This window comes from Pistacia vera, unplaced genomic scaffold (assembly GCF_008641045.1).
Source record: "Pistacia vera cultivar Batoury unplaced genomic scaffold, PisVer_v2 Contig971, whole genome shotgun sequence".
NCBI classification, from domain to species: domain Eukaryota; kingdom Viridiplantae; phylum Streptophyta; class Magnoliopsida; order Sapindales; family Anacardiaceae; genus Pistacia; species Pistacia vera.
In genome coordinates this window covers 60,577-74,416 of record NW_022196858.1, presented here as the reverse complement: position 1 = coordinate 74,416, position 13,840 = coordinate 60,577, and the positions used below count along the sequence as shown (strand labels likewise).

General features: G+C 35.2%; 2 protein-coding genes across 3 annotated transcripts in view; both read left to right on the top strand.

Annotated features, from left to right (window-relative positions):
- LOC116121248 (ALBINO3-like protein 2, chloroplastic) overlaps positions 1–13,840 on the top strand; it is a 48,677-nt gene that overhangs the window by 29,885 nt on the left and 4,952 nt on the right. The gene's annotated exons all lie outside the window — the stretch shown is intronic.
- On the top strand, positions 2,182–6,057 carry LOC116121250 (disease resistance protein At4g27190-like). Of its 2 annotated transcripts, XM_031407214.1 has the most exons (4): positions 2,182–3,053; positions 4,895–5,081; positions 5,428–5,525; positions 5,628–6,057. In XM_031407214.1, the coding sequence occupies exons 1-2, from the start codon at positions 2,196–2,198 to the stop codon at positions 4,913–4,915; spliced, it is 879 nt and encodes a 292-aa protein (XP_031263074.1). In that variant the 5' UTR covers positions 2,182–2,195; the 3' UTR covers positions 4,916–5,081; positions 5,428–5,525; positions 5,628–6,057. The 2 variants fall into 2 exon arrangements, with proteins under 2 accessions (XP_031263074.1, XP_031263073.1); XM_031407213.1 differs by lacking the exon at positions 2,182–3,053 and having other exon boundaries at positions 3,064–5,081.

Sequence of the window (13,840 nt, the reverse complement as noted above, 5' to 3'; positions counted from 1 at the left end):
TTTAAAACCATTAAAAAAAACTATTAGGATTGAATGAGAATGAATATTTTGTTGTTAATGGTTTATTTTGATGCGATGGTTTAAAACTCAGATTTTCCATTCAATTTTTTTTTTTTTTTATTGATCAGGAGTGTCTGAGACAGTTTACGCGCAACTCGACTAATTCCCCCAGGTTTGAAGTTAAGGATCAAGTTCGACTAAACTCTCAGTTGCTAATCTCTCGTGGCCTGAAGTTAAGGATCAAGTAAACTTTCAATAGTCATTCCTATTAGCAATTGGGATAATTGAACTCAAGACTTCTTGAGTAATACACCCAAGAGTCTTAATTGACCCCTCGGCCATCTAAGGGTGGTTATTTCCATTCAATTTTTTATTATATAATTGAGAATTGTGTAATTTTATTGTTGATAGACTCAATGATGCTAATTCGATTATGATATGATATAATAATAAAAAATCCTCTTATATTTTTAAAATAATAGAAATCCTTCATAAATTATCAGTAAATTGTTAAAATTTATACTATTACGGGTTAATAAGTATTACCAAATTTTTCTGTTTTTTTAACATCTAAAACTTAAAGACAAAGAGATTGATGTTATTTATGAAATCTCAAAGAGATTAATTCATTAACTCTTGTTGCTAATATTTTAACACAAAAAAGAAAAGCTTCTTGAGTTGTAGAAGATTGAATGAAGTGACGAAATGTGATAGCTAATTGTTTGGTTGAGAAACTATAAAATATATATATTATTAATTTATCATAAAAGATTTTAATATACAACAATAAATTGAGTCAAATATATAAAAATTAAGTAAAAAATAATTTAAAATTTTTACTGCTTTAAATAAGCTTAAAAAATTAGTTGTATGGTATGGAAACAATTTGAACTTCTTGAATAAACAATAAAATAGTTTATTATGTGATGTTAGAAACCATAGTTGAATTGAATGTAAAAAAAAAAAAAAAAAAAAAATAAAAAAAAAAAAAAAAAAAAAAAAAAAAGACAATACAAACTTAAAAATTACCAGGATCAAATCAGAAAGAAGGCTTACAGTTTTTAAAGTTTTTAATTTTATGCAGTAATCTTCCCGGAATTCTCAACTTGAAATATCATGGAACCTTCAAAACTCTAAATCTTTCACTCAAGAAGAAGAATTTCAAGTATTAATCATAATCATGTATTTTATTCAAGCATTAATCACCAGGATCAACATAGAATTATATTTGCTTTCAATATCTGATTTTCTTGCAGATAATTATTTTAAAGTTTCCAGCTGGTTTCACCACAAGTTGTGGGAAATTTCATTGGTAGGTAGGGTAACATCAAAGTTGTTATTTTCATTGATTAAATTCCAATTCTAGCTTTATTCATTATAGTCAAAACTGACTTCGAAAGTTCATCATATTCACATTCAGTCCAACAAAAACTGAAAAGAAAGGTGGAAAAATCAACACACGTTGATATTTACTTCTTGTCCTTTTGTGCTTTTCTTTCTTCTTATCATTTCACACCACTCGCTCATTCATCACTTAATTAATTTCTTCATCGGATTGTTTGTGTCCTCCTCTTTGTTGCAAACTAAGCCACTAAATTTCTCCTAAACCTTTCCTTTAAATCCCTTATTTTATCCTTCTCTCACCTTCAAAGACTACTCAATAGAATTCTCTCCTTATATCCAAGAGAAAAAAAAGCCATGGAAATTGTTTCTGCAATTACTGTGGAGGTCGGAAAGTGTTGTTTTGCAGCCGCTGGTGATCAACTTGGTTACTTGTTTTGTTACAACGACAACATTGAAAATTTGAAAAAGCAAGCTGAGAAGCTGGCAAATAGAAGACGTAGTATGCAACTGAAAATCGAAGTTGCTGAAAGACAAGGAGAAATCATCTTCGCTAATGTTCGAAGCTGGATAGCAGAAGTTGATAATATTTCTACAAAAGCTGAAAGCTTTTTGGAAGATGAAGACAAAGCTAACAAGAGGTGCCTCAAAGGGTGGTGCATTAATCTCAAACAACGTTATCGATTCAGTAAGGAGGCAAAGAAGCATTCTCTGGTGATATCTGAACAGCTCCAGGAAGTAGGAAAGCTTGATGAGAGTGTGTCTTGTCCTGCTCCTCCATCTGGAATTATATCATCCTCGAAGTTATTTTCTTCAGGCACTTTTGAATCTAGAAATTCAATTAAGAGCAAGTTATGAAGGCCTTAACTGATAGTGACAGTGTCAGCATAATTGGAATATGGGGAATGGGTGGTGTGGGTAAAACCAGGCTAGTTAAAGAAATCAGCCAACATGTAAAAGAAGCTAAGATGTATGATGTTGTTGTGATGGCGGTTGTCTCTCAAACCCCTAGTATTATGAAGATTCAAAGCGATATTGCTAACATGTTAGGTGTAACAAACTCCTTGCCACCTAGTTCTGAAATAGCAAGAGCAAGTTTCCTATGGGAGAGAATCAAGGAGAAGGAGCGGATCCTCATTATCTTAGATGACGTTTGGGAAAGAATCAAATTGGATGAGATTGGTATTCCTTTTGGGAGTGACCATAGAGGTTGTAAAATTTTAACCACCTCTCGAAGCAAAACTATATGTAATCAAATGGAGTGTCAGGAGATACATACAGTTGAAACTTTATTAGAACAAGAATCTTGGACACTTTTCAGCAAGATTATCGGCTCAGATGTCGAAACTTCTGACATAAGCTCTTTTGCAAGAGAGATAGCTGCTAAATGTGGTGGCTTGCCACTTGCAATAGTGATAATAGCAGGAGCTTTAAAGGGCAAGAACAAGCATGTGTGGAGCAACGCGGCAAGACAACTTCAAAAGTCCAACCCATCCAACATCGAAGGAGTGGAGGAGATCTTATTTTCATCTTTGGAACTGAGCTTGAATTATCTAGGAAAAGTGGAGTCAAAATCACTTTTCTTATTTTGTAGCTTATTTCCAGAGGATTACAAAATTCCAATTGAAGTTTTAGTGAGATACGCGATTGGTCAGAGGTGGTTTAAAGACGATGAAACAATAGAAGATGTCAGAGATAGAGTTCATGCTATTGTAAGTACCATCACTTCTTCCTTTCTCTTAATTGATGATGATGATGGTGAAGAGTATGTTAAAATGCATGATGTAGTGCGGGATTTTGCATTAAACATAGCTCCTAAATACAACCACCAATTCATGGTAAAAGCTGGCATTGGTCTACGAGAGTGGACAAACATAGATACATTTGAAGATTTCACATGTATCTCACTAATGTCAAATAATACTATAGAGCTACCTAATGAGTTAGAATGCCCAAAGTTACAGGTTTTGATGGTGCAAGGCAGTGCTAAGATTTGTTTTCCTGGGAATTTCTTTCAAGGAATGAAAAATCTCAATGTTTTAAACTTGAGTGGATTCAGGCTCTTTTCACTGCTTGATTCAGTTTCATTTCTTTCAAATCTTAGAACATTATATATTAGTGATGGAGAGTTGGGTGACATAGGAGTAATTGGAAAGCTAAGTAAACTAGAGATTCTTTGTCTCTCCGAATCTAATATTAAGGAGATCCCCATATCCTTTAGCCAATTAAGTAATCTCAGACTACTAGATTTGAACGATTGTTGGGAGTTAACACTAAAATCTCGTGGTGTTATATTCTCTCTTAAAAAGTTAGAGGAGTTGTACATTAATAGATTTTGGGAATGGGAATCTGAAAGTGAAATTTTGAAAAGCAATGCCAATCTTGTTGAGTTACAAGCCTTGTCTCGATTGACTCATTTAGAGATTTCTATTTCAAACCTTGACCTCTCACCAAAATTGTTAGTATTCCCAAATAACCTGTCCAAATTTAAATTAAGAATAGGTTATATTGAATATAGTAACCATTTTGATGAATATTTGGATGGGAGTAGGTACTCAAGATATATGTGTGCCTCACAAACCAACATTTCAAAAATACATGACTGTTGTTGGGTTAAAGGTTTGCTCAAAAGAACCGAGTGCCTAATTTTAAAGAAAATTGCTAATTTAGAGAGCATTAGCCATAACCTAGTTGAAGACGGGTTCAATGAATTGAAGTATCTTGATATCACATTATGTGATGAGATAAAGTATCTCCTAAATGCAATGGAAGGGACACCAAACTCAACTTTCCACAATTTAGAGGAATTGAATATCTATTGCAATCCCAACTTGGTTGAACTATGTCATGGACAACCTCCAGCCCTCTCTTTCAGTAAATTAAAAGTTTTAAAAGTTACAAGTTGCAGCAACATGTTAAGTGTTGTACCAAGTCATTTGTTACAGAGCTTACAAAATTTTCAAACTTTTAAAACATATGGCTGTAGATCAGTGGTGTATATATTTGATTGTAAAGATATTAAGATTGCAGAGGGAGAAACCAAGTTACTATCATCATTAGAGCATCTAGAATTGAAAGAATTGCCTGAGTTGTCACATATATGGAAGGGTGACCATCAATCCATAAGCCTTCATAACTTGAAAGAGGTAAAAATTTGGTCATGCAGTAAGTTAATAAAACTATTTTCACCAACTCTACTCCAAAGCCTTATTTGTTTGGAAGAAATAGATATAGCGTATTGCAATAATTTAGAGGAGATCTTTGAGAAGAAAGAAGCTTTGGATGAGGAGTTAGACCACATCATAACTTCCCCAAGTTTGGGAAACCTGACATCTATGTACATAGAGAATTGTCATAAATTAAAAAACCTCTTCACCCCTTCCATTGTCAAATGCCTGGGGAAGCTCAAAAGACTTGAACTATGAAGCTGCTCAACAATAGAAGAAATAGTCACAAATGAGAAAAGAGAAAAAGAAGCATCAGTAGAGAGGATAGTGTTTCCTAGTTTGTACATATTGGAACTTGGATATCTAAACAACCTTACTTGTTTTAGCTCTGGATCATATACTATTGAATACCCAGCATTGGAGAGCGTACTGATACGTGGATGTGGAAAAATGAAGACCTTTGGTTATGGAGACCAAGTGACACCCAAGCTTAACAAAGTGCTTCTAGGAATATGGAATGACCGTTGGAATGACAACTTGAATGCCACGGTGCAAGAGTTTTTCAATGAACAGGTATGTATTTAATGATGAAAGAGCTACATTACATCTTGAAATTAATATTGTAAAGTTTTACTACTTTGCATTGATAATCTTCTCATTCATGTGCTTTATTTCAATTAAATGTATATAAATATGACATTCAATTCAATAGAGTAACCCTATCCTATTGTTTTAAGATTTGAGATATAATGAATAAGCTTATCAACATTCATGCCTAGCATATTACAAGCTAAATGTTATTGCAGCTCAATGTGGATTCTTTCATGAATGAACAGAGCATTTTAGTATAAATTATTTTGGTTTTGGATGTATGGATAGGTTGTTTTGATAATGTGGGTTTGGTGATGAATCAAAACAGGCAAGTGTCCATAGCACAAGGAGATGGCAAGGCTCGCGAGTCCGGACTCCGGAGTCGTGTTTATAGAAACAAGTGCAAAAGCAGGATTCAATATCAAGGTAAATAATAATGGACAAATTGCATTTCTTTTTCATTCCAGAACTGCTGTCATTTGGGTCCGTTTATCACTTTAATCTTGATGGTTTAATGTAATATTACAGCCTCTATTTCGCAAGATAGCGGCTGCATTGCCAGGAATGGAGACCCTTTCTTCCACAAAACAAGAAGACATGGTGGATGTCAACCTAAAGCCGACTGTGAGTTCATCTCAGATAGATCAGAAACGAGGGGGTTGTGCTTGTTAAACAAAATGTAGAAAATAATATAGAAAGAAGCTACAACTTTGAATCATTCAACACTCTAAAGAGAATTCAGCTAACTTGCCCACAACTTTTTGTTCAATATACTTTCAAGTTTTTGAGTATTTTAAGTTGCTGAAGGAATTATCCTTCTGTTCCAGAATACTAAAACAGAGTTCTGATTTGTATTTTTGATTTTTCCCTTTTTTTTTTTCTTTTTTTGGGGTTCTTTTGAGGAACATCTTTGAAATGTTTGTAACTGAGAAGAGATTGATTCATTTTTAGGCATGTTGAAAGCTTTAAATGAAACAGGCTTTTGCATAATAATGAATTGTATCCAATTGTAGTATCATATTTATTACAAGTTCTCGTTGAATGTTAAAATTAAAAACCTAGGTCTGTACTCGGGCTTTCAATGCTTTATGCAAAGTTAAAAGAAGCTCTATAGTAAACCAAGAAAGCTATACCTATTTGCGGGCGTCCAAAGTTTTTTTTAATTTTTTATGTTTATATTATGGACGGATGTCCCTTATTTGTGGGTGCCCGTCCAAAATTAAGGGATGGTTGTCCATAATTGATGAATGGGCGTCCCTTAATTTTTTTTAAGTTTTTAAAACCATTGTTCATGGACGGATGTCCATTATATGTGGACGCCCGTCCTTTTTTTGGGACGACCATCCCTTACTTTTGTTTATATTTTTTATTCTATTTACTGATGAACGGATATTCTTTAAATGAGGACGCTCGTCCATAGTACATGAACTCTCATCCATATAATATGAATGGGAGTCCATGTAAGTGAACGGTTGGTGGGTGTCGAATCTAACAAATAATAAAATTCTCACTCTCAAAAAAATAAAAATTGTAACAGTGATGAGCAAGGTCGTATCCACAGAGATTGGGTAGATTTATTTTAATGAAAATTAAAGCAAAGAAAAATGGGGGTTTTGAAATTTCAAAGTAAAATAAAAAGAAAGCAATTATAATCAACTAAAAATTAAGAAAAAATCAATATCAGGCAAATATCCAACCAAAGGTATAATGTCAGAAGTGGTTCAGAGAATTGATCATAGATACAAGGATAAAATCTTCTATTCTTCACCAAATTAGTTATGGTTATTAACAAGTTCTAACAACCTATCTCTCCTTACTTTCTCGATAACCAAAACAAGCTCTTTGATTACTTCCCTTGTTAATAAACAACCCTAAACAAGCTCTTAGGATTTAATCTATAGACAGCATTAATAATTAGAGAGACTACCAATTCTAGCCAACAAATACACAAGCTCGATTCATTTAGACTAGATTATATATCTTCATAATATAATTTGAAAATCTTTTTATAATCAATTATGTTATTTTACCACTAATATTAGAACACTTAAACAATTACGGATTTAAAGTTCTAAATGGCAATTTATCAACCTGATAATTGAACAACGGGCCCTTTGCATCAATCAATCAAAACAATAATTGTTAATAAACATAGAAGATATATAAATAATGAAGAAATAAAATAACATTGAAAATTATTTAGATCTCACAATTCTTGAAGAACCAAAACTTCAATTATCCTTCAGCTGGAAGAAAAGAATTTAGCTACACATAATTAAAAGGAAGCCTAAAAAAAAAAAAGAAAGAGAGATAGAAATAGATGTCCCATTTTCTTGTGAATAATCTCCCTATTTATAACTCCATCTAATAATATTTACCCTATCTAGATCAGGAAACTAATTAAAAGCAAATCCCACCAAAATAAGGAGTCTTGGCAAATCCTAGAGATTAAGAAAGGGTAAATAAATCTTTCCAGCTGTCATGCATATCTTTTTCTCCAACAAATTCGTAACCCTAGGTCAAAAACCTCGGATCCAGTAAGGTGCGCCCACGCTTTATCTGCTGACTGCTTTTATGAACATTCTGGGAAAACAGGACGTGCCCACGCTTTAAGCAAAATCCACTTCTGGAATGTATCTCTTTTTGAGCTCCGATTTTTTCTCTCCAAAACTCTTGATTTTGAATTCAATTTGATTTAACTCCTCAATCTACTCCACAAAATACGAAACATAATCAAAACCCAAGATTTAAGCATTTATACCCATTAAAACATGAGGAAATATAACAAATATATAGATATTATGAATGCTTATCAACGGTCGTCCATAGTTAATGAATGACCATTCACTAGAAAAAAAATTTGAACGTGAAACGTGTCTGTTGTGAGTCACGGGCCACGTAAGTCGGTGTAAGATTTCTGTGTAGAATCTGGTTTCCGTAGCATTATTGATATGTTATTGATCTTTTATATAAAATCTAATTATTATTTTTAACATGCCAATTTCTGTGTGTCCGGAGGATTACCTCCCCTCGGATATTGGATTCTTTAAGTTACTTATTGGTTCCAATTTCTGTGTGTGCGGAGGATTACCTCCCCTTGGATATTGGCTTCTTTAAGCTTTGGTTATGTTTTATTTCTCTGTTTAATGTGTTATGTTTTATTTTATGTTCAATGTGTGGGTCTTGCACTATCCTTACTATTTGAGGTGATATTACACATCCAAGAGGTTGAACTTACGTACATAGAATCCTCTTCAACTTTATCTACATTTACTGCTCCCATAAATACTAGCTTATCTAGATCTTCTTCTAAAGTGGATAGTTTGTATGAAATATCTTATATCCCAAAAAATCAAAAAATCCAAGTTATACAGCCTGATGGATCCATGCCAAAACTCTCCCAAGCTGAAGCAATTCTCAATTGGCAGACTGAAAATGCTTTAGCCCAAAACAAAACCATTACCAAAATTGAACAAAAACTGGATTTGGTAGCTCATCAGGTAGACTCCCAGTCTCAAAACCAAACTATGCTGATTTCACTACTACAAAAATAATTTGATCATCTCCAAAGCTGGATTGATCAGCTCCATCAGGAATTAATGCACATTGTCTGCACCTCTCATGGTTATTCATCTTAGTTTCTCCAGAAGGAAGCAGAAATGAAGTCATTAAAAACTCAAATGGCATCACTTCAGCAGGAATATCTGAAGAAAAAACTCAAACAACCATAGACTTTCCCTGAAATATCATTGGTATCAAATCCTTTTAACTCCACAACAGCATGGCCACAACCCTCTTTTTCACCTTTCCCAAAAATTAGCCAACCTTTGGTCTCACCTTATATACCTTCTGGTGCTATTCAAGGTTTTGGCAACACTGAACAATTATATGCCAAGCTCCGCAAAGAACGTGATGAAAAGATCAAGCTAGAACGAGAACAAAAGAAGCGAGAAAAGTATTCTGCTAGACCACAGACCCCATCCGCTGATATTCCTGACTCTTTCTCTTCTAGTCACTCAGATACTCCATCTCCTAAGCCTCATTGTCCTTTATCTAAGGATAAGGCTCCAATGCAAATAATGATGATGGAAGAGCGCCAACCTTCTGCTAATCCTGACTCTTCAGAAAATCCCGTCTCTTCAAATTTTATGAGCTCTTTTTTGAGAGATATGGCAGAAAGGTAACATCTTGCCACTTCGGGTATTTCTTTGGATTCTCTATCTACCTTCCAAACAGAATTAGAAGCCGATATACCTTCTACTGATGAATCATTTGAAAGTGGCTTTGACTCTGACAGTAATACTTCTGATCAACACCCTAATGTTTATCCATAACTGATGACCCATCAACCCGAATCGTCAAGACCACCTGTTGTTTCTGAGGTTAATGATGAGATGCCTGAAGGTGATGATTCCAATCCTGACTCTCCGCCTATGTATCGACAATCTCATCATACTACGGTTGAACGTGACTCTTATACAACTTTAGCAAAGCTCCACACTTTTACCGTCAATGATCTTCCTCCACACAAATGGAGAACTCGGATGTATGAATTTCAGGCCTAGTTACAAGCTGAGATGTTGAAACTTAATGCCCAAGTCTCTACTGTGCTTACGCAGTTTACAGCTAGATTTGGTGGCATTCTTCGTGATTGGTGGATAAGTCTTCAGGAGTATAGACAAAATTTGTTCATCCAAATGCTAGATATTAACCAAGCTTTATATCTCTTGTATGATGAATTCTGTGGATTACCTCACCTTTATGAGAACCAGGTCAGAGAAGAATATTTTAAAATGCGATGCTATTCTCTAAAAAAGAAAGATCTTGACAGACATTACAAAGAGATGATAAAAAGATATCATATGCTTAGGGGTATGGATGATCCTAACATGAAGCAAGCCTTTTTGGAATTTATTCCTGAATCCCTAAGTCATGAAGCAACCAAGCTTATGCAGTCCCAGAACAAACAACTTGGATCCACTTCTCTTGGTGAAATTTATCAGTTTGTTATTCTTGCTCTGGAAAAGCTTTGTTCTCAAAAACAATTTTTGACGATTATCTAAAGCATTCTAAACAGCTGACAAAGGTTTCTCAACGACCAGACTTGCAGATCAAATGCAAATAAGATCGCTCATGTTCTTGTCCTACCAAGAAGAAGTTTCATTCTAGACGCATAAAGTTTTCTCCCTCTAATGCTCCGGCCAGACGCAAATTTTGACGTTTCAAGCACTGCAAGTTTCTTTGGAAAAGGAAACGCAAAGGCAAACGGTCTAATCGGTGTTATTTGTGCAACCGGTCGGGTCATTTTGCCAGAAATTGTCCAACCAAGCCTAAGCAGTCAGCCAAAATGATGCAACAACTTTCTGAGCTCACAGATATAGATTTTTCTGATGATGATGTTGAAAGTTGGTTTTCCATGGATGAAGAACCCACTTCAGACACTATTTTCCAGTTTGTAGCCACTGATACTGAGTTCTCTGATTCAGATGATTGTTACTATTTCTACCATGTCCAATAAGCACCACACTCCTTTCCATCATCAGCCTTCTCATGTCACATACCTACAGCAAAAGTTCAGATCTTCCCCACTAAATACTCCAATCCCGTTTCAGTCATAACATTTTTGGATACTAGTGCTACTCGTACTATTATCAACCCCAAGATCCTCTTAGCCTCTCAGTGGAAACCTACCAGGAAATTTTCTACACTGCTAATAGTGAGACTTTCACTACTCATTTGATTAGCAAACCCATTAAAATCCAAATTTTTTCAAGATGTTTTAGTTTTCATAAAGTCCTTGGCTCCGATTTACCTGGCAAAGATATGGTTCTAGGTTTTGATGTTTATTCTAAACTCAATAAACTTAGAATCCTCCCTGATAGTGTTCGGTACAAGATGTTTTTCCAATCCTGGACTACTCAGCCTAATTTATTCCAGATTGAAGGCAATCCTATCGAACAGATCAAGTCCTAGCTTATTTCCCGCTCTTGCGCAGATTCTCATGCTGATTTTGTCACTAAATGTGCTCATCCATTATGGAAGAATTCAGATTTCTTTATCCGTCTTCCATTCATCAAGAGGGAAGATATCAATCTCACTAAAGCTAGTCATTCTGGCATGTCACCAGAACATCTCAGTCTAGCCCAACAAGAATGTACTCAGCTTTTATCTTAAGGATTGATTGAACCCACAGACTCTTAATGGGCATGTGAAGCTTTTTATGTCAATAAATAGGCAGAACGGGCCAGAGGAAAACTCAGACTTGTTATTAATTATCAGCCATTGAATTTCTTTCTCCGTGATGATAAATTTCCTCTGCCTTCCAGACAAGTTCTTTTTGCAAATCTCCATAATGCAAAGATGTTTTCCAAATTTGATCTCAAAGCTGGATTTTGGCAAATTGGAATTCATTCTAATGATTGTCATAAGACCGCTTTCTGCATTCCCAATCAACACTACCAATGGACAGTCATGCCTTTTGGACTTAAAGTTGCTCCTTCCCTGTTTCAGAAAGCCATGACGAAGATTTTTGCTCCCCTTCTGCATACATGTCTCATTTATATTGATGATATCCTTCTCTTTTCAAAAGATGAGGAATCTCATATACGTCTTCTTCATGACTTTGCTGATATCATCCACACTTATGGTATCATGCTCTCTGAGAAGAAAATGCAGTTAGGATAAAAAAAGATTGATTTTCTTGGTATGGTGATTACTGATGGCAAGTATGATCTTCAATCTCATATTGCTCATGAATTGCAAAAATTCCCAGATGTTCTCACAACCAAGAAAGAAATACAATAATTCTTGGGAATTGCCAACTACATGCGCAGTTTCATTCCCAACATTTCTCGTTTCACTACTCCACTTTCCCAGATGCTTAAGAAGAATCCTCCAGAGTGGTCTGAAAAGCAGACAAATGCAGTCAAGAGTCTCAAGCGTGCATCCTTCCATACACAACCGTTGAAGATTCCTTCTTTGGGGAAACCAATTCTTCAGACGGATGCTAGTGACACTCATTGGGGTGCAGTGCTTTTTGAACAAGATAAGGACAAGGTACGACATTTGTGCGGATACCAGAATGGACAATTCAAACCACACCAGCAACATTATCATTCTACTTTCAAGGAAGTATTAGCAGTAAAAAATGCCATTGAAAGGTTTGAATTCGACCTTGTTGGACATCATTTCTTTGTTGAAACGGATATGAAGTCTTTTGATTAAATTCTTCGTTTCCACAAGAAAAAGGTTTCGCATCAGCAGTTACTTTGCTGGACAAAATGGTTCAGTAAATATTCCTTCACCGTCCAGCATATCAAAGGTCACACCAACGCCATTGCAGATTATTTATCCAGACCTAAAACTAAACAAGTTGGTTTCATGAACCCTAGATCCAAACCTCTTCCATGTTTTATGTTCCAACCATTAACCTAGTCAAGTTCCTGTTCTTCATCTTCTTCACCAAACCTTTCTCCTGATGTACCTCCTGAATTTGATGACCTTGTTCGAATGCATACCATTGATGAAAATGCTACTACCCTCATGTTTTCTTACCAACTTCAATGTATTGAAAAATATGGTCAATCCATGTATGATATGTTAGGGGTCCATCCAGATTACCCCTTTTCAAAAATCTTTTATTTACCTCCAAGTCTTGATATCATATTTCCAGAAGAATTATTATGGTTCTTTTGGTATATGTTACACCAATACCACATTGCCATTCAATTCCCAATCCATCATATGTTGAAAATAATTTCCCAATATCAGTCAACCTCAACCCTTGAATTACGCTCTTTGATGACTTTTCCCCGATGGTTTAAAACCCTAGACAAATGAAAATCTGTGTTTGCTCACCAACTTGCCCGGTACAAAGGTCCTATGTCTACCAAAATGGCATGGTCTATCATGTTTTTTCGTAGACATCACTACATCCGATCTGATGGCCTATATTTTTCACAACATCGAGTTACATTTCATCGGTCTTATCCATATGACCTCGTCCATAATATGTTTGATCATCCTGTTGAGACCAGGTCAATTCAAAAAATCATTTTTGAAAAAAATCAGATCATTCCAAATGCAATATGGCCATCCTTTCACGATGATGCTCCATGTGAACTCTTTCCTCCAGACTACACTGAGAAATTACTCCAAGCCAAACAGACATGCATACGTTCCATCAATGCTCTATCCGATGCTAATTCAGATTATCCAGAATGGTGGTACCCAGACTCATAGCCAGATACTATGCAGGAAGAAGAGCTTCAGTAGTTTTGTAATTACTATCTCCATAAATCCAGGCAACAACAGTACATGCGTGCACCAAGTACCTCTGCAAAGCAAGCATCTCAGATTCGAGATATTTCTTCGGATACTCATCTAGATACATCTTCTCGACAAATCCTTGCTAACTGGATCTAATCAATGGGTTGTCTCGACTTCCAGGATGAAGACTCGTGGCACGTTACCAACTTGTCAGACGATTAAAGACCTGTGTGTCCTAAAATTAATAGTTGTGTCCTTTATGTAAAATAGGGGTGGACTAAATGGCAATTTGCCATCTCAATGTAATATCTCCCTTATCCTTTGTAAAAAGTCAAGTATTGTAAGCTTATGTTTTGTCAAGGATTGTAGGCTACTTAATGTTGTTAAAAAAAAAAAAAAAAAAAAAAAAATTCAAAAAGGTTAGTCTTGTATTCAATAACTCATTTATGAGTGGTTGTATCCCTTTTATCTAT